General features: G+C 46.6%; 1 protein-coding gene across 1 annotated transcript in view; it reads left to right on the top strand.

The window, feature by feature from the left end:
- Positions 1 to 2,401: 2,401 nt before the first annotated feature.
- The window catches only part of MCUR1 (mitochondrial calcium uniporter regulator 1), a 36,693-nt gene continuing 18,483 nt past the window's right edge, over positions 2,402 to 20,611 (top strand). The window contains exons 1-4 of the mRNA XM_056132130.1: positions 2,402 to 2,431; positions 3,279 to 3,345; positions 10,874 to 11,416; positions 18,185 to 18,304. Coding sequence (XP_055988105.1) covers positions 2,402 to 2,431; positions 3,279 to 3,345; positions 10,874 to 11,416; positions 18,185 to 18,304 — 760 coding nt within the window. The remainder of the gene's footprint in view (positions 2,432 to 3,278; positions 3,346 to 10,873; positions 11,417 to 18,184; positions 18,305 to 20,611) is intronic.

Genomic DNA, 20,611 nt, shown 5'->3' with positions numbered 1-20,611 from the left:
TCTTAGAGGGAAATATATTTTTACAGATATAGACATATAAATATATATATGAAAGCACATAAGGTTCAACCTTTAACAACATGTTAGTAATTTCTTACAGAAGGGCTTAAGGGTCCCTGGATGCAATACAACAATCTTTATGCACTTTCCTCTAAGGAAACTTTTTTGGATCATTTTCAGTGGTTTTTCATAACAAACAATACAAAATAAATTATTTCAGTTCTGCTCTGCAGCAGGGGTTGGAGTTCAGTATGGAAATTCCTGAAATATGGTGGTGGGAAGTTGTAATGGTGGTGGGATTTGTGTTCGAATGTTGAATGTAATAAAATATTGTGAACTTACATTATAAAAATTGAATAAATAAATAAATGCCCCATATTGTAAGCATGAGGCCAGGAGTTTTGTGCTGCTCATAGGCTCCAAGGAAAGTTCTGGCAGCTCTGAGCCACAAGCAATGTCCAACTACAACACAGTCAGGTTTTTCCAACTAACGGGTGCAATCCCCAGCAAAAACCAAAACTAAAAGGGTATGTAAGTTCCACAGCCAGCAGTGATCCCTCCCACCCTCCACTTCCAGGTCAGGAGTGATCTCCCAGCACAAAGCAGTGCGGCCCCCCAAAAAACGAAAGAATGACCTTCCGACTTCATTAGCACATATGATGCTTCTTTTTCCCCTTTTTGGGTCACACCCAGCAATGCTCAGGGGTTACTCTTGCTCTGCACTCAGGAATTACTCTGGCGGTGCTCAGGGAACCATATGGGATGCTGGGAATCGAACCCGGGTCGGCTGAGTGCAAGACAAATGCCCTACCCACTGTACTATCACTCCAGCCCCATATATGATACATTTCAATGATAATTTGGGAAGGCAGGATACACCCATATGTGCTGAGGGTCTGTTTCTGGCTTTGTGCTCAGGAGTGACCCCCAGCAGTGCTGAGAGAATTGTAGAAGGGCCCAAGGATTGAACTAGGTCAGCTGTGCACAAGGCCAGCCTCTTATTATTTTTCTGGCCTCTAAAATGGCAACTTTAACTTTGATTTATACTTTTTTATCTCTATTAATCAAAATTATTTTGTTCTGCAGTAGAGGAATTTCAATATTCTAGAACAATATAAAACACTAAAACAACTCAAGTTAAACATTTTCAAATTTACGTTGATTTTGATATGAATTATTCAACTTTTGTTTAGTCTGAGCACAATTTGTTTTTTAATCCTTTAGGCCGAGCCTCTCGGGAAAATATTATGTAAAAACTCTTCATCATACCAACCTAATTAGTATAATTTTGCTAGGAAAGAGAGAAAATTTAATTTTGTAGAGCAAATAAAAATATAAGAGCAAGGAAAGTCTTTAGTACTCATCGAAACATCGCTGGCCCGTGAACAGAACACATAAATGTGCCTAATGATAATTACATCCATTGACTTTAATGCTTTGCCAGATTTTAGTCATTTAAAAACCATATAAGGCCATAAAAATTAAGGCATTTTTACCCTTCCTCTCTATTTTGTCTGTAAGTATGTGAAAATATATTTTTCAAGTACGGGAAGAAAAACTATTTTTCTTAGGTACATTGGCTGGAGCGCCATAAAGGAGATTGAAGAAAAACAGATTTATAAGAGAAAAACCAACAGAAGTTTGTTAATATGTACACGATGCATACTCAGGGGAGAACTCAAGAGAGTAATGCAAAGGCGTAGCTAGAACTCGGGCTCTTGGAATTTTTATTGAAGAACTATTAGTTAGTAGAGAAGGAACAAGATGAAAGAAAAGTTTGAATTTCTAGGAGTAGCCAGCCGTGGAAAGCAAAATTACCAAAAAAGCAATAAATGAGGAACTGATGGCAGAAAAGCTGAGTTTGAACTGGATTTGTTGATTCTGCTGATGCCATCTCTGGGTTCTGGAGATTCTCCTCCGGTTCTACCTAGCCTTTAGTCCTTTTGGGTGTGAATTTTGCCTTAAGAAATGAGGAAAATGATGGGCTGGAGCAGTAGTACAGTGGGTAGGGCGTTTGCCTTGCCTGTGATGGACCTGGGTGGTGCGATCCCCAGCATCCCATATGGTCCCCCGAGCACCACCAGGAGTAATTCCTGAGTGCAGAACCAGGAGTAACCCCTGAGCATTGCCAGGTGTGACCCAAAAAGAAAGAAAAAAAAAGGAAAGAAAAAGAAATGAGGAAAATGAGGAGAATGTCTCCCCTTCCTTATCCTTTCCTAAGGGATAAGGGGATGGAGATCTTTTATGGTTTTCTTTTCTTTCTTTATTTTTTGTTAAGTTGTCATTGTTTTTATCTTTTCTCCTTTTGGTTCACACCCAGGTGTGCTCAGAGCTTACTCCTGGCTTCGTGCTCTTTGACCACTCTGAAGAAATAAGCCACACCAAAAGCAATGGCAACGCCATGACAGGCAGCAGAAATGAGAAAAATCAGGTAGGCCTCAGGTTCAGTTCCTGGAACTGAAATAGTTTCGGTTTCCCAGAAATCAAACAATGCATAACTAGCCAGGCTGACCCCACCTGGAAGGTTCCTGGGTCCAGCAAGTGGGCTCAATTAATCCCTATGTTCCAGAAATTGTCTTTTGTTAACCGTAAAGAATGAGTAGCTTATGGAACCATATGCTATATAATGTCCCCTGAAACTAGAGTTAGGGTCCTTGTCAAGACTCCACTGCATTGGATGAGACTTGGACCCTAGCTCGAGCTAGCAGTAAAATTCCTTGCTTTTGCATCACAGAATGATCTCAAGCCCAGTTTTACAACTCCCGGAAGTGTTTGGGGAACCATATTGGTATTGAATCCTGGTTGGCCACATGCGAGGCAAGCGCCTTACCTACACAATCCTAAAATGACAGAAACCTTCATCTGAAACCTTTACTTGTGGTCCCACCAGAGGAGTGTCTCTAGGAATCAGCTCCTGAAAGAATTCTATTCCTCTCCCTGGTGCCTGCCAGCCTAGAATCCACCCTTCTTGCAAATCTTAAAGTGGGCTTCCCTGCTCTCTATCTCCGTGAAATCCACTTCCTGCAACCCTGCAGACCAGAGGGTTGCTTTGAGGACAGCTGTTCTCCCTTGTCCAATCTACTCGTCCCTGGCCAGTAATTTCTTCTCAAACTGCCATTGTGTCTGGTTTGGCTAGCCCTGGAACCGCGCTGGAACTGAGTCTTTAGATGTACAGGTAGAGGAGGAAAAGGAGTAACCTTTACAGATTCATGCCTGCTTATAAGCAAGTGGGAGAGAGTAGCCACTTTAGCTGGTATCTTCTTAAAAATTGCCTTCAGCTCAAAATATTCCTTAAACTGAAGCAGCCTATTCTGCCACTGCTGTTCGTGCTGGGGCTGGTCACCAGTATGTGGATCACGAGAGAAGTCACGGTGAGCATTATAGATGAGAGGAATGCTTGGTAGGGAATGGGACACTTGCAAAACAGCACTGGGTCTTTCTCTCCAAAGAGCAAGACACAACGCTACTCTTTGTTGGGGTTTACACCACCTTTCTTGGACGATACACGTACAACTGGGAATGTGACCCGGCCTGGGAAAGTCTGCCTTATCATGCAGATACTTCCTGAAGCTTCCTGACAATTATTGTTGTTGAGCTGATATATAAGTTTTCATCCATTGGTGTTACTAATGAGAACGGAAATACAATGAGACATTGGCATGGGGGTGGGGTGGGGGGAGCAATGGGACTTGTGTGCCCGTTGCAGTTGCCTGACAGTCTTAGGCTTGTATTCCTGGCTTCCTGCACCTGGGTCTGCACCTGGACACAAAGAACCTCCTAGATACTTTTATTTTCATGTTTTTTTTTATTTTATTTAATTATTTTATTTATATTGAATCACTGTGAGATAGGCCCTTACAATGCTGTTCATAATTAGGTTTCAGTTATATAGTGTCCCAACACCCATCCTTCCACCACTGCACATTTCCCAGCACCAATGTCGCCAATTTCCTGCCTGTCACCCCCTCCATCTTCCCCACACACACACCAGCCTGCCTTTATGACAGGAACCTCTCTCTTTCTGTCTGTCTGTCTGTCTGTCTGTCTCTCTCTCTCTCTCTCTCTCTCTCTCTCTCTCTCTCTGTCTGTTGCATCATTGTTTGCAACACAGATACTGAAAGGTTCTCATATGTATCCCTTTTCCTACTTTTAACACTCAGTTCTGGTTCAGTGTGATCATTTCCAACTATTATTTGTCATTGTCATACTGGCTAGACAGTGTTATTTTGTAAATGTATCACCACTTAGCAAAAAAATGAAGGTGAAGCTCTCCAATATTCATCACTTCACAAGGAAGGAGGATAAACTGTGTTTTATTTCATTGTCTCTAAGTTGACTTGACTGCAGCGATAGCGCAGTGGGTAGGGCGTTTGCCTTGCAGGTGGCCAACTAGGCCCACCCAAGTTCGATTCCTCCGCCTTTGATTCCTCCGCCCCTCTCGGAGAGCCTGAAAGCTACCGAGAATATCTGGCCCACACGGCACAGCCTGGCAAGCTCCCCGTTGATGTATTCGACATGCCAAACAAGTCTCACAATGTTACTGGGCCCACTTGAGCAAATCGATGACCAACGGGAGGACAGTGACAGTGACAGAAGTTGACTTGAAACTCATCAATATTTGGATATACAGGGCTGTAGCGATAGTGTAGGGGTTAAAATGCTTGCCTTGAACACACCCAGGTTCAAATCCCTGGTATCATGTGTGGTCTCCTGGGTACCACCAGGGATCACACCTGAGCACAGAGACAGGAGTAGTCCCTGAGTGCAGCCAGGTGTAGCCTCAACTCCCCTACATAAATATTTGGATATATGGTTATTGGGTCTCTGTTTGCTCTCATGCTCTGTGATCGCTACAAATGTCAGAGGTAATATGACTGCTTAGAAGAGCAGTCTAAACAGAAGTAGTTTAGAAAAAAAAAAATTATAACTCTTTCCAGGGAAGAAAAGCTTGAGAAAGTGAATACAAAAGAATTTTTAAAAAATTGACAGGACTGAAGTCATTCAAAAGAATAGACAAAGGATCCAGTACATGCAGAGTAGTTGCTGCAGTTAAAATTCATTGTTACTGTCACTGTCATTGTCCTCCCGTTGTTCATCGATTTGCTTGAGCGGGCCCAGTAACGTCTCCATCGTGAGACTTCTTGTTACTGTGTTTGGCATATCGAATACGTCACGGGGAGCTTGCCAGGCTCTGTCATGCGGGTGAGATACTCCCGGTAGCTTGCCGGGCTCTCTGAGAGGGGCGGAGGAATTGAACTCGGGTCGGCCATGTTGGCTGTGTGCAAGGCAAACGCCCTACAGCTGTGCTATCGCTCTAGCCCAGTAAAAATTCAGCAAAAAAAAAAAAAAAAAAAAAAAAAAGGATCCAGAAATACAGGGAAGGATGATTAAAACAACAACAACAACAAAAAGAGAATCTGTATATTGAAGACAAAGTTCTTGAAAGGTGAGAATCATATAGAATGAACACATAAGAAGGAGACATTGGTTAATGTCTCAGGTGGTAAAATCTACTTTTGGGGTGCAGAGGAAAAGAAAAACTATCAAGGTTTAAGGCAGTAGTGAGATTGTCAGCTATGAAGACCTCCGCAGAACTGGTCCATTTCTACTCCAGCCCCAATGATCTCAGCATGGGAAGCCCAGAGGCACCAGGAGAAATCAGGTAGGGAGTGGAAGGAAGTGGGGAGGACCGTGCCTCAAGAGATCGTCTTTATCACAGATGCTAAGTCTTTGTTCTAGTATTTCCTCTCACCTTACATCTGCCAGACACAACCATCCCAAACTCAAAAGTTCAAGTATGTCTTTACCACTTGGATGGGAATGATAGAAAATTACCATATGCCAGCTGAAGCAAATACTTTGTTACTTTAGTATGTTGCTTTAATGTCTTTGTTTCCCCCCTATGAAGAATAGCGCAACAGTTGAAATGTTATATAAATTGGGACCTCCTTGGTTGGAGAGAGAGGGCAAGGGGGTACAATGAACTAGATATGCTTCACTAGGTTTTTTTTCTTTATTTATAGTGCTGGGGAATCAAACCAAGGACCTTGTATTCTGTCAGGAAGCCACACCTCAGTGCTAACTGGGATTGCCTTCATGATGATGGGCTCCTTTACTCCAGGGTGATTCTCATTTTGACTCTGAATAACCTCCTTCTCTTCTGCTACACCTGGAATGACTCATTTCACAGCAGAAATTATTTCAGTTTCTATCTTACATCACCATTATGAGGTCCAGTGGTAATTAGGCTGTCTCCTGACATGCTTTAAGTACTTGAGTGTCTTACTTCTCCCCCTTCTCACTTACTGATTCTTATCTGCAGCGATGGTGGAGGGACTTACTCTCGCATGCAAAATGAGAGCTGTAAATCGGCACAGCAGGAGTGTCCCTCAACCTTAGCACTGTCACAGCTCAACTATGGTTGGAGTCATCTTTTATTTCCACACTCCAGGCTGGTATCAAATGCTGGGATTACTGGAGGTCTGCTGCAGTCTTTCAGAGGAGAAGCCAAGCAAAGAAAAGAAGGACCCCTCCTTCTGTTAGATACCACCCCATCAGTGGGTCTACCATTATCTGTCTTGCTAAAGGGATGGAGGCAAGCATTGACCCAAACAATGTTTATAACAATGTTCTCTCTGCTCCAGCATCACAGGACACAGCCATGAAACCCAGTCTTAAAACTGAGACCCCTCACTCACTGTCATGGCACTGTGTCTTCCTCAGGACGTGCCCACTGTAGATTCACATACTCGCAAGGGTGGGTAATCAGTGTGTTTTGCTTATTCCATCTCCACCAAGCCTCGGCCTTCCTTTGGGGGTGATTGCACAAAATAATAAGCTCAGAGGTTAGGGCTAAATCACCAGCACAATCCATCCTTCACTAGCAGGTCTTGGGGCCAGCACTCCTCCCTTCTCAGCTGACTGCATGCCCAGAAGGAATTCCGTGGAGAGTTCCACTGTGGTGAGATGCCTAGAGGAACACCCTTCCTTCTTCACCCTGCAGACCTACTTAGTCCTATGGCTGTGCTTGGCATTTCTCAAGTTTTCTTCCTAGGTCAATCCCAGTCTACAATTTGCTTTGGAAACAAAGAAGAATGCAGAGAAGTTGTAGGTAGCCCACAAAGTCAAAAATATTTACTATCTGATCTTAAATTTGTTGTTGTTGTTGTTGTTGGCTCTTTCTTCTCTCTCACTTTTTCTCTTATCGAAAAAAAGGAAAAGAAAACAATTGTCACCACATTATCTGTCTTGCTAAATAAATGGTTTAGATCACTTTCATTGAATGCAAAGTTGACACAAGAACAGCCACACCCAGTGGTTCCAAGAGCTCACTCTTACTCTTGGATCTACAGTCCGGCCTCACTTGTGAAGGGGCTCGAGGGAATATATAGGCAGTGCCAGGTATCAAACGTAGATCAGTCTTGTGCAAGACAAATGCCCCAGATGCTATACTATCTCTCCAGATTCTCTTTCTTCATTCTTAACATTCTAAGTGTCCTTTTACTATGTCTTCTACCTATTTCCCTTCTACCTAGTGAATTTCCTTGAGCAGTTATTTTTACAGTGTCAGGTATCAAACCCAGGGTCTCACACACGCAAGGTAAGCACTCTACTGATGAACTATATCCCCAGCCCTTAGCAATTCCTTTCAATCAAGCCTGCTGGTCTCCAAGCACTGGCAGGTATGTCTGCCTAAACATAGAGCCAAGAGTAGTCCCTGAGCTCCAGAGGGTGTGCCCAATGCCCCCCCCCCAAGTCTATGTTTTTCTTCTACAAGACGGTCATCGTTCAACTTTGTATCACTTGTATCACTTGTCATCCCATTGATTTGCTCGAGTGGGCGCCAGTAACATCTCTATTCATCCCTGTCTCATGCTAGTGTATGAGACAATGGCATCTGCTTGCTCCAGGAACACGAAGAGCCTCAAATGGTTTGTTCCGGGTTTTGACGAAGAAGTCTGACCATCTGGTAGGTGGGCAGCGATGTGTCCTTATGACATACCGTGGAATCCAGTCAGTAACAACTCTAATCCAATGTCGTCTCTAAATTGCATTACGTGTCCAGCCCATCTGATTTTCGATGCCTTGGCAAACAAGACACTGTCCCTGATTATTGATTGTCAGTGGAGGTCGGAATTCCGTATTCCTTCTCTCACTTGAGTGAAGCGTGATACTCCAAGCATAGCTCTTTTGATTCTTCTTTGGGAGACCCAAATAGTGTTCTCATCCTGTTTTCATAGGGCCCAGGTCTCTGAGGCGTATGTTAGCACAGGAAGAACTTTATTCCCAAATAAATTTTAGCTGGGTATAGAATTCTTGTTTGACAGTACAGTGTAGAAGGATCCCAGAGGGTCTTATAAACAGCAAATTCTACATCAGTTTAGCAGTTCATTGAAATTTTATCCATCTTCCACTGTTTGCCACGGTCCTCAGTATCTGTTCTATGCCTTCTCTTTAGGTCTCATAGTCTCACTGAGTTGGAGCAATAGGAGAAGTGATCTCAAGCCATTTACCCAGAGCCAGAACCCTCTCCTCACCCTTTGCAACTCTTTCACTGAGGAGAGGAGCTAATCTGATGTGTACTGGTAAATGGGGTCATTGTGTTAAAGGTCACACCCAGCCCTGTCCCAGGTCCTCGTTCACCCTTTGACCTGCCTGCACTGGGATAATCAATCTTGCCCTTTTCTGTTTGCCTGGCAATGCACTTGAGAGCAGGCCCATGACCTCTTCCAGAGTCAGCTCTGGGAATGTGTGGGAACCCCAAGATCTCACAGCTACTGGGTTTCAGAGGTATGCTCTATGAATCCAACTCAGTTCACAGATGGATCCTACATCTTGAAGTAGGGTGAGAGCAGGGGCTCCCTACTGTGGCTGGTCCAATCTATGTCAGAAAGACCAGAACTCAAGGGATTGTTCAGACCCCCCACCAATGCCCCCGTAAGAAGATATTTTTATTTTGGTCATTAGACTCCAGTATCTAGGTTTTCTGTCCATTAGACTCCTATATTAGTCAGGATTAGAGATAAGAATCTGGCACATATATACAATTGAACTCTACTTTGCTAAGAAGAAAAAAAAAAACGAAATCTTGCCTTTTGCCACAACAAAGATGCAACTGGAAAGGAAGTAAGTTACAATGCAGAAGAGAAATCCTGGACAATCTTACTCTTATGTGGGATATAAAGAAACAAAACAAGGAGGTAGAAAAAGCCCAACAAACATTCACCCTTGGACTCTGACCACAGTACAGGGATTAGCTAAACTGAAAGACTGGAAAACCCCAATGGACTGTGATGGAGGGAAGTACTGGGATTTAGGTGAAAGATATAGTGTGGTAACATGCATTATAATGAGACATAAACTTGAGATCTAAAGCCTAGTCTTATAAGTTAATGTTACCTCTGTTGTGAGAATAGAACAACCAAAAAAAAAAAAGCAACATTTGTCACTCCTTTATTCAAGAAAAAGTCATATTTAACCAAAATTGGAACTGATATTTATTATGTACCAGCTATGTGCTACACTAAGAACTTCACTAAGGTCATTAATAGCATTACTTTTCTAAAAATTAGGGTTCTGAATCATCAGTGGGTAAGGTGCTTGCCTTGCATGTGGCAGACCAGGGTTCAATTTTTGGTACCACATATGGTCTCCCAAACACTGCCAGAAGTGGGCCCCAAGTGCAACTGTTTATGGCCTCAAAAAACCTTACCCAAAGGGATTAGGGGTTGTTTCTAGCCATGTTGGGGAGACCATGTGGTTCCAGGGATCTAATGGGGGTCAATTGCATGCAAGCAAAAGCCTTCATCCCTGTATTATATTTTTCAGTCTCAGTATTTAAAGATATATGTGTGTGTGTGTATATGTATGTATGTGTGTATGTATGTATGTATACTTGGGGACCACACCCAGTGGTGCTCAGGACTTTCTCCTGGCCATATGCTCAGGGATCACTCCTGACTGCCTCCGGGGACCATATATGGTACCAGAGATCAAACCCAGGTGGGCAGCGTGCAAGGCAAGCGCGCCACCCCGTTGTACTATCGCTCTGACTCCCTCTTTACATTTTGATGGTTACACCTCTCTGATAAGTGCTCAGTAAGTCTTACAGCTCCAAACGTAGTCTTCGCTAATCGTTTATGTGTAAGCATTTTGATGTATAGGAATTCTCTCAGAGCAAAAACCAATACAAAATCATATTTTGTTGTATCTCTTATCCTGGCATCTTGTGTATTTTATTCATTCTCTCAACAAACATCCGAGACCGAAGAAATACCTCAACGGGCTGAGCACTGGAAGCCCGAAATTCTATCTTGGGCACGGCACGGTCCCCAAGAACCTCAGGGAACCCACCCCCAACCCCAACCCCAGCACAGAGTCATGATGTCCCTGGACCCCCGCAACTGAGAAGCATGTAATCCCCCCACCCACCCCCACCCAGCGCTGTGTGCCCCCTGCGTACTCCAGCAGCGGAGCTGGGAATGGCCCCAAACGGACAAAAAAAAAAGCGTCTGCAGAGTTTACACGTGGGCTGGCAACTGACAGGAGCGGCAGGCGTTCACAACGTGCACCCACCCGACCCCCACTAGGTCCCAACCATCCACGCCCGGAGTTTGAAAGCCCCGACTGGGACTCTCTCTCTAGCGTGCGAGGCTGGGGAACAAAAGTCCAACCCGTCGTATCGCCTTTAAAAGTATCGGCCCGGCTGAGCACCCAGCCCCAGAGCCCGGTTAATCATTTCTCAGAACCCGCCCCCACGCCACACCTTCGCGCACCCCAGGGGGTGCTGCGGGGACCCTGGGCGGGTCCCGACGGGCACGGGGCGGGGTGGTGGGGGTGGGGGTATGACATCCCCTTTGCATATGCAAACTAGGCCGGTGCCGGGGCCCCCCCGGCAGCCTCGGGGAGCCCAGGGCCGCGTCCGGCTCCTGCGGCCAAGCCCGCGCCCAGACGGGGCGGGAACGCTGGGCCCACCCCTGCTTGGCCGGTGACGCGCCCCGCCCCGCGCCCCCGCCCGCCCCCGCCGCGCGTCACCGGCGCCGCTCGGAGCCGCATGAACGCGCGCCCGGGCCCGGCAGCGCCGCGGGGATGGATCGCGGCTGGGAGGCGGGCGGAGGGTGGGGGACCCCGGGTGGTCGCCGCCGGCTGGTGCGCTGGCCCCCCGACGGCTGCCGCGGCGTGTCCGGCTTCCCCGGCGGCTTGGGGCTGCTGCGCCCCGGGGCCCGGGCGTCCCGCGGCGCCGCGTCACGTGCCTCCCCGCTGCTCCTCCTCCTGCTGGTGCCGTCCCCGCGCCTGGCCACCGCCGCCCCGCGCCGCCAGCTCGGGGACTGGGAGTGTCTGCGCCCCGCGCCCACCGCGGCCGCCCGGTGCCACGCGTGCCACGGCCCGACGGCCGCGCTCGCGCGCTCCAGGAGAGGTGAGGCCGGGCGGGCGCGGGGCGCGGGGCGCGCGGGGCTGGCACCTCCCGAAGGGGAGGGCCCGGCCACCCCGGGGTGATCGGGGTCAGCCGCGGTCACCCGGCTCCTCCCGGGGCGTGGGGACGAAGGTCTGGCTGGCCCCGCCCTCCTCGCCGGCGGAGACCGGGCCGGGTGTTTCTTGAGGGGCTGGGAGGGGGGGTGTTCAGGGCCACCGGGTTGGGGGCGCAAGTTTTCACCGGTGCCCTCGGTGCAGGGGCGGATGCTGGGACCACCGCTTGGGGACCAGCCGGGTGCCGGAGTTGTGCGCGCAAGCCTGAGACGAGATAGGGCCGTTGAGACGGGGACGGATAGTGCTTCCTCGTCCGGGAACTGAAACCGAGGCGTGCATTGGCACGTGAGGCGCTGGCGTCTGGCCTGTGCCGGGCCCGCTCCCGGTGCGCCCCCCCCTGCCCCCCGGGACCTGTGCCCACAGATCTTTCCCTTCCTGGAACTCAAGTCCAGGGTCGAGCACTCTCAGGCAAGATCGAAGTAGTCGGGAGCAAGAGAGAGAGAGAGAGAGCGCGCACGACGGCATGGAGTTTGCTTTGCACGCAGCTGACTCTAGCTGGATCCCCGGGTGTAAACTCTGAGCACTGAGCCAGGAAGGAGCCCTGAGCACAGCTGGGTGTGGCCCAACAACCCACAACCTCCCCCACCCCACGCCCGTTTTAACTGCATAGCTGTTCAATGACAAGACTATTACTGAGGTGAAGTTTGAGGACGTAATTATGCACAGCCAGTTTGAAATAAATATGATTTGCACGATTGATCAGAGATAGGAAAGAAATGGAAGGGTTAAGGGGAAAGGAAGTTGGGGGGGGAGGGAGTTGTCCTATGAGTTTGGAGGGTCATTAAAACAGGTTTCACCCAAGAAGTGTCATTTGACTCCGTTTGATTTAGAAATGAGGGCAATCGAGGACATCTGAGATACGGAAGGAAAACAGACTATTTTCTGGGTAGGGTGGATTGTCAGGTGTTTTTGTTTGTTGGTTTTGGTGTTTGGGGTTACACCTAGTGGTGCTCAGGGCTTAGTCCTGCTCTGTGCAGAGATCACTCCTGGCAGGGCTCTGAAAGCCATATGTGGTGCTGGGGACCGAATCTGGATCAGCTTCGTGCAAGGCAACCACCTCACCCTCTGTACTCTCTCTCTCTCCAGTCCCATAAATTGTGAGTTTTCCGAGTCTTTATTAACATGGCAAGACAAATACTTTCTTTATTAATAAGGGGCCTCACCTTGGTGCTGGGGTGAGGGTACTTACTGGGCTCTGTCTCTGTCTCTTTCTGTCTCTGTCTCTCTGTCTCTCTCACACACATACACAAACAAACACACAAATACACACTTGGTCATCAGTGGGAGGGAGATAGTGCAAGTGGTTGAGCACATGGCCAAATCATTGTTGGCACACCTGCAATGTAAAAATTCCATTAGCTGGAGGGGAGCCTGGTTGCAGAACAGCACAATGTCAATGTAGAAAGCTCTGTGTGCAGCGGGGTGGGAGGTGTGTTTTGCCTGCTTCCCAGCCTGCAGTAAAGAGGTGTAACAAGTGGTTTGGGTCTTTCAGTGTACATTGCCTTTTGCTCCTCCTCCTCTTCCTCCTCCTTCTCTTCTCCTCCTCCTCCTCCTCTTTTTCTCCCCCTCCTCCTCCTCCTCTTTTTCTCCTCTTCCTCCTCCTCTTCTTCTCCTCATCCTCTTTTTCTCCTCCTCATTCTTCTCCTTGTCTTCCTCCTCCTTCCCTTTCTCCTCCTTCTCCTCCTCCTCCTCCTCCTCCTCCTTTCCTCTTCTTCTCTTCCTCCTCCTCTTCCTCTTTTTCTCCTCCTCATTCTCGTGTCCTCCTCCTCTTCCTCCTCCCTCTTCCCTTTCTCCTCCTCCTCTTCCTCCCACCTCCTCCCACTTCTTCCTCCTCCCTCTTTCTCTCTCATAATACAAGAAACTGCAGCCAAAGAAAGAATGCTCTTCTAACCCGTTTTCTGACAAGTCCTGTTGGATGCTTCAGTGGTCTAGTTCTTGACCTCATGGAAAGTAAAGATGCAGCATAACTGTAGGACACAGAAGCAATAGCGAAGGGAGAATGTTTAACCAGCAACAAACATCTTTCGTACCTTTGTTTTTGGCCTGGTAGTTATAAGCCCAAAGTCCTGGAAAGGCCTGCTTAGGCTTCAGGATAGAAATTTTGTGTTTGGCTTACTTTTTTAGTTCAAGGCTAACTTTGGGCCTGCTGTGGGTGCATTTTTAATAGCTTTTTTGATATGCAGAAGGTTCCCAAAAGGAGAAGTACGAATCCCACTTGCTTACTTGTTTCCTGACTGATAGGGGACTTTATAGGTTTTTTTTTTTCTTTTTGGGTTACATCCAGTAATGTGGGGTTACTTCTGGCTCTGCATTCAGGAATTACCCTGGTGGTGCTCGCGGGACCATATGGGATGCTGGGGGTTGAACCCAGGTCGGCCACCTGCAAGGCAAATGCCCTCCCCGCTGTACTATCGCTCCAGCCCCACTTTGTAGTTCTTGAGTCTTATTTGGATGCCACATAAAGGAAAAAGAGTCAGAGGGGGGTGGTGCCCAGACTGGGCCTCTGACAGAGAGACCTGGCTGTAATCTTCTGCAAGACGAGGGTGAAATGCCAAGTGGGAAGTGACCAGCCCTTTCCTCCAATTCTCGGACGGCAGCCTTTGCAATCAACTTGACACTGGAGTATATTCCAGTCTTTTCTTTACTGGAGAAGAAAACAAATTGCTAGATAAGAGTTGGCATAGTTTGTTTTCTCTGTGTGCAAGGGGAGGGAGTGATGGTTATTTTAAATTGCGCATATGGCTAATTTAGTATTAAAAACTGAAGAATTTGGGAGCTAATAATAATCCCTCTCTCTTCATAAACCAGTGCTTGACACAGATGTCTGCCAGTGCCCTGACCCACAATCTGTTTCATTTTGTCTTTTGCTGTTGTTTCTTTGGTAGGGGGTGTTGTTTTGGTTTTGGGGGGACCACACCCTACAGTGCTCAGGCTTACTCCTGGCTCTGCACTCAGGAATTAGTCCTGGTAGGCTAGAGGACCACATGGAATCTCTGGGATTGAACCCCACTTGGTCACATGGAAGGCAAGTACCCTACCCACTATGCTATCTCTTTGGCCCCTAGTCCAGGACAGTTTTTATTTTTTCTCTTTTGGTCACAACCGGCGATGCACAGGGATTACTCCTGGCTCGCTCTGCACTCAGGAATTATTCCTGGCAGTGCTCAGGGGACCATATGGGATGCTGGGAATCGAACCTGGGTCAGTGGTGTGCAAGGCATAGGCCCTACCCGCTATGCTATCGCACCAGCCCCAAGACCAGGACAGTTTTAAGAGGGGCAGGGGAGCCTTGTGAGGGCCCCTGGAGAAATGGTTTCATTCATTCATTCATGCTCTCATTCATTCCCCACTGGCTGTTTCTCCAGGTTCGCTCATTCATTCATGCTCTCATTCATTCCCCACTGGCTGTTTCTCCAGGTTCGCTTTCTGTGACAGGCAAACAGTCTTGTCTTTTCTCTTGAAGGCAATTTTGCCCGAGGACTGAATGGAGATAAAGGCGGGGAAAGGTCGTATCCAATTTAAGTGAGCTCAGTGATGCGGAAAGGGAAAGCTAACTAGAGACGAGAAACTGGTCTCAGACTTTCTCTGTGTCTCATGATCTCAGTGGTGGTAGAACTGAGTTTTTTAAAACATGGATTTCTGTCCTGCAGCGCGCTGGGCCCTCTGCTGGGTGCTAAGGATAGAAAAATTACTAAGACTGGCAGTTCTTGCAGAGCTTGGGCTAGCAGATGCTATAAAGGAAATAAAGCAGTAAATGCTGACTCCCTGCCATCTCTCCCTGAACTCACTGATAAGGGAGCAATAAAAGCTGTCCCTTGACCCCTGGTGGAAATGCAGAGAATCTTACAGTGTAAGGTAATACCATAATGCTGAGCCTGACCTGAGCAGAGTGGGTACTTAGCAGATTTCAATGTCAAGTTGAAATGAAACGGGATAAAAAGGAGTACTTAGAATTGACAGGTTGAGAAATGGAAGTAAATCAAGCTTAAGGATGGACCAAGTGTCACGATTATGAGAGTATCAAAACCAGAATAGTTTTGCCGGCAGGAGAAGGCTGAAAGGGCCAAGATGGGTGAAATTTGGGCTGACGTTGTAGCCCTGACCCTGGCCCTGGCCCTTGTACACTCGGCTAATGGCTGTTTGACTCCAAGGGCCCCATTTATGCCATTACAAAAACATAGAGGTTCATAAAAGAATGGCTTCATTTTTTTTCTTCTTTTTTTTTTTCTTTTAGGGTCACACCCAGAGATGCTCAGGGGTTACTCCTGGCTCTGCACTCAGAAATCACTCCTGGCGGTGCTCAGGGGACCATATGGGATGTCAGGGATTGAACCTGGCTACGTGCAAGGCCAATGCCCTCCCCGCTATTACTCTGGCCCCAATGGCTGCATTTTCTGTTTGGTCAGCCTACAGCGTGTACATCATTGGGGTCACTTGAACCAGAGCCTGGGCTCACACAGACCAGAGCCCAGCTACCTGCTTTTTCCAGGGCAGAGGCTGGAAACCACAGCTCAAGGCTATCAGACCCACCAGGGCCCATCCTTGTGTGATTCTTCTGACTTGAACTTCCCGGAGAACCCTGGGGAACTGTTAACAGTAGGAGCTGACTGTTCCAGTCTCTTCAGAGACTGAGCAAACCTTTGAACTCTTGGTGGATGGAGTAGTTCTCTCTTCTACATAACCTACCTCATAAAAAGTCTGGACAAATCTATAGTAAGACTTTCACTCATGCTTATTATATATATATATTTTTTAATTTTCTTTATTTTTTAAATTTTTAATAGATGAGGCTGGAGAGATAACACAGCAGGTCGGGTGTTTGCCTTGCATGCGGCCAACTTGGGTTCGATTCCCAGCATCCCATATGGTCCCCTGAGCACCGCCAGGTGTAACTCCTGAGTGCAGAGCCAGGAGTAACTCCTGTCCATCGTCGGGTGTGACCCAAAAAGCAAATAATAATAATAATAATAATAATAATGATAAATTTTTTAATAGAACCATATGAAGAATCTTTGGCTACTTGTATGTAAACTCAACTCTTTAACTTTTGTAAGTGCAATAAGACAGAAATCGGGGGAATGATTTTCTGTCTTTTTTTTTTTATAAGCTTGTGTCTTAGATTTTTCTTGGGAACAAAACAAGTGCTTACTGCTCACAAAGATTCTGTCTTGTCCAATCCTGGGTTCTCTCCCCAATGCCCTCATTTGGACTAGGCTGCCATACAGTCAGACAAAAGTGCCAGGACACTTCTTGCATCTGTAGTGGAAACCTTGGCAGTAGATATGATCACATTTAAATGGAAATTGCCACTGCCTGCTGGTGTGACCCAAAAAACAAACGAAATGAAAGGGTTTTTTTTTGTGTGCTTTTTCTTGGTGGTGGGAGTGTGTGGGGAGCAGGGGGGTTGAGGCACATTTAGGATGCTCAGGGGCTAGGACTCTAGGTAAGTTGCTCGGGGGTCTGAGGTGCTCCCTGCAGTGCAGCGCAGGACTTCTGGGTGCAAAGCATTTGGAAAATTGTAACTTCGTTTTGCCCCATCTGGTGTTGCCGCTTCACAATCCAAATGTGATTTGGGATAGTAAGAAGTTATATTTAAATATCCTTTATGATAAAATTACAGAATGGCATCACCAGTCAGCACATGGAAAGATACTCAAAACCTTTTAGCCATAAGAGAAATCCAATTTCAAACCCCAGCTAGGCACCGCTTTATGCCCACTGGGATGGTTATAATAAAAAGCCAGAAAATAACAGATATGTTGTTAAGAATGGGGAGAAATTGGAACCGTCACTCACTGTGGTTGGGAATGTAAAATAATGCAACTGTGGGAATTGTTGGCAGAGTCTCCTTCAAGGTATCAGAATTCTGATATGATATAGTATTTATGTGCTCAGTTATATGTCCAGGAGCTTCAAAATCATGCTCCCACAAAACATCATTATTCATAATAGCCCAGATGTGGAAATGGTCCATGAGTCCTTCTGCTGATGAATAGCATCAACATTTTATGTTCATGCCATGGAGTATCGAAAAGGAAAAAAAAATCAGATTCTGACACTACAAGGGAGATGAGGGAAATGAAAGGTATCTATTCCAAGGCCACATGCTTTATGACCTTGTGTAAGATATCCAGGCAAAGCAGTTCCAGAAATAGAAAATAGACCAGGAGTTACCAGAGGGTGGAGGAGCAGGAGAGTTAAAGAATGGTAGCTAAAGGGGGAAGAATTTCTTTTAGGGTGATGCAAATGCTCTAAAAATCAGGGTTTGGGGGCCAGAGCGATAGTACAGTGGGTAGGGCATTTGCCTTGCACACGGCCAAACCTGGTTCGATTCCCAGCATCCCATATGGTACCTTGAGCACTGCCAGGAGTAATTCCTGAGTGCAGAGCCAGGAGTAACCCCTGAGCATCGCCTGGGTGTGACCCAAAAAGATAAAATAAAATTCATGGTTTGGGGGAAGATGTCACAACTCTGAATACACTCCGAGCAAGATCCTGGCTCCCTTGAAATTGGCGTGTTCTGTGTGAATCAGCTCTCAGCACAGCTGTCGTGGAAGCAGGCTTTGCCGCCAGCATGCCTGGTGTCTTGTAGGGTGCTGAGTTACTTCCGTGTAGCGTCAGACTCTGTTTTGAACCTTTTTTGTCCTTCCCATTCTAGATCTAAGCCTCTCCACCGGGTGCCCGCAGCTGGAGCGCAAAAACAGAGACTTCACCTCTTCCGGGAACAGAAAACTCTACTTTGACACCCACGCCTTAGTGTGTGTGCTGGAGGAAAATGGTAATCCACACCCTGGCCACCTGGTGCTTTATACGAGGACTGTGACCCCGGCAATGCATAGGGGTTACTCCTGGCTCTGCACTCAGGAATTATTCCTGTTGGTGCTTAGGAGACCATAATGGGATACTGGGAATTGAACCTGGGTCGGCCTCATGCAAGGCAAACGCCCTACCCACTGTGCTAATCGCTCTAGCCCCAGACTGTAACGACTCTTAGTTGTCCTGTCATTTCTCCTTTCTCTGACTTAGAAGTTTGCGGGTAATCTCTTGGGCCAGCTTGTTTTCATGTCTTCCTTTTGTGTTTAGGACTTTTTGATTTCTCCCATACAATTGAGGAATCTCTCACACGTTTTCATCTCTTTTTTTTTTTTTTGTTTCGTTTTTCCAACGAAAGTATATTTTTTCTGACATCCCCCTGGAAAGCATAGTGTTATTTAAAAAAAAAAATGTAGCTACTACTAAACCAGACTAGGAATGATTCCTATGCCAACTCTCTGATACAGAAAAATGATAGTTCTTTCCTGTGCATCTTGTGTGTTGTGTGTTTGGGGTTTTCTTTTTTTCTTTCTTTCTCTTTTATTTTTTTAAGGATTATTTATTGATTGATTTTGCAGCATTCGGGACTTATTCCTGGCTGTGTGCTCAGGGATCACTCCTGGCAGGCTCAGGGGACCATAGGGGGTGCTTGGGGATCAAACATGTGTTGGCCACAGGCAAGGCAAACAACTTACCCTCTGGTTATCTCTCCAACCCCTGTATGTTTTTTGGCCACACCCAGCAGTGCTCAGGGCTAACTCCTAGCTCTGTGCTCAGGGGTGACTCCACACGAATTCAGGAGACCATGTGGGGTGTCAGATTGAACCCGCATCTTGTGTGTTTTTATTTTATTTTATTTATTTATTTATTGCTTTTTGGGTCCCACCCAGCGATGCTCAGGGGTTATTCCTGGCTTTGTACTCAGGAATTAACTGCTGGTGGTGCTTAGGGAACCATATGGGATGGCCGCGTGCTAGGCAAATGCCCTACCCGTTGTGCTATCATCCAGCCCCTTATGTGTTTTTAAAATAATGTAATTAAAGGGGAAACTGCTGAAGAGACATCCCCATAAATGTGGGAGCCTCCTGCCTTTCCCTCTCTCCTTTTATCCTTTTAAATCCATTCTCTTCTGGATCTGACCACTAAAAATATTTTAATAATAAAACAAAATCATGAAATTAAAATAGCTGAGCAGTAGGGCCAGGGGGTAACTCGAGGATTAAGGCACAGGCCTTGTATGCACCCAACTCCATTGGATCCCCACATGGTCCCCCAGGCATCAGTGGGTGCAGCCTTGGGGGGCTTGAGTACAGTAGCGTGTGGCCCCTGGTGGCCCTGAAGTATCCCTAGGTGACCCCGGTATCACTGCAGAACCAGGGCCTGGTTGGCTGAGAATGGCTGGGAGGAACCCCCCCCAGCTGCACCTCAAAATAGTTGAGCAGCAGTTATTGATAGTAGTTTCAACTTTGCTCTCTTTAAAAAAAAAAAACTTTTTGTGATTTTTTTTTTTTTTTGGCCACATCTGGTGATGCTCAGGGGTTACTCCTGGCTCTGCGCTCAGGGATTACTCCTGGCAATGCTTGGGGGACAATATGGGATGCCGGCAATCGAACCTGGGTTGGCTGCATGCAAGAAAAATACCCTACCCACTACGCTATCGCTCTGGCACCTAAGGAAAAAAAAAAAAAAAACTTCTCTATTGAATCACAGTGAGATATACAGTTACAAGTGTTCATGATTGGGTTTCAGTCATATAATGTTCCAACACTCATCCTTCACCAGTGCACAATTCCCATCACTGATGTCCCTGGTTTCCCTCCCACCCTTCCTCTGGGCCTGCCTCTGTGGCAGGCACTTTTCTTCTCTTTTTCCTTAGTATTTAGACTCATGCTTTGCTTTGCGGACATTGAATTGATGAACATAAAAGATTGTTCTGACATATGATGTTTAGTGAATGTGTACTTCATGTAACATTTACTGAAAATGTACTTCATATATATATAGAGATGACATTTTGATACTTAATTGTTTGGGAGGAGGAGTTGTTTTATTTCTGTATCAGTATAAATTCTATGTGTTTTGGGCTTTCTCCTGTCTCAGGGGTCACTCTTGGCAATGCTCAGTGAACATATGTGATGCCTGGAATCAAACCAGGATAGGCTGCATGCAAGGCAAGTGCCATAGCTACTCTGGTGTGATCTGTCTGGTCCTAATACTTCATCTTTTTTCTTTTCTTTTTTTTTTTTTTTTTTTGCTTTTTGGGTCACATCTG

This window comes from Sorex fumeus, unplaced genomic scaffold (assembly GCF_029834395.1).
Source record: "Sorex fumeus unplaced genomic scaffold, SorFum_2.1 ptg000094l, whole genome shotgun sequence".
Lineage (NCBI taxonomy): Eukaryota > Metazoa > Chordata > Mammalia > Eulipotyphla > Soricidae > Sorex > Sorex fumeus.
This window is presented reverse-complemented; position numbering and strand designations above follow the sequence as displayed.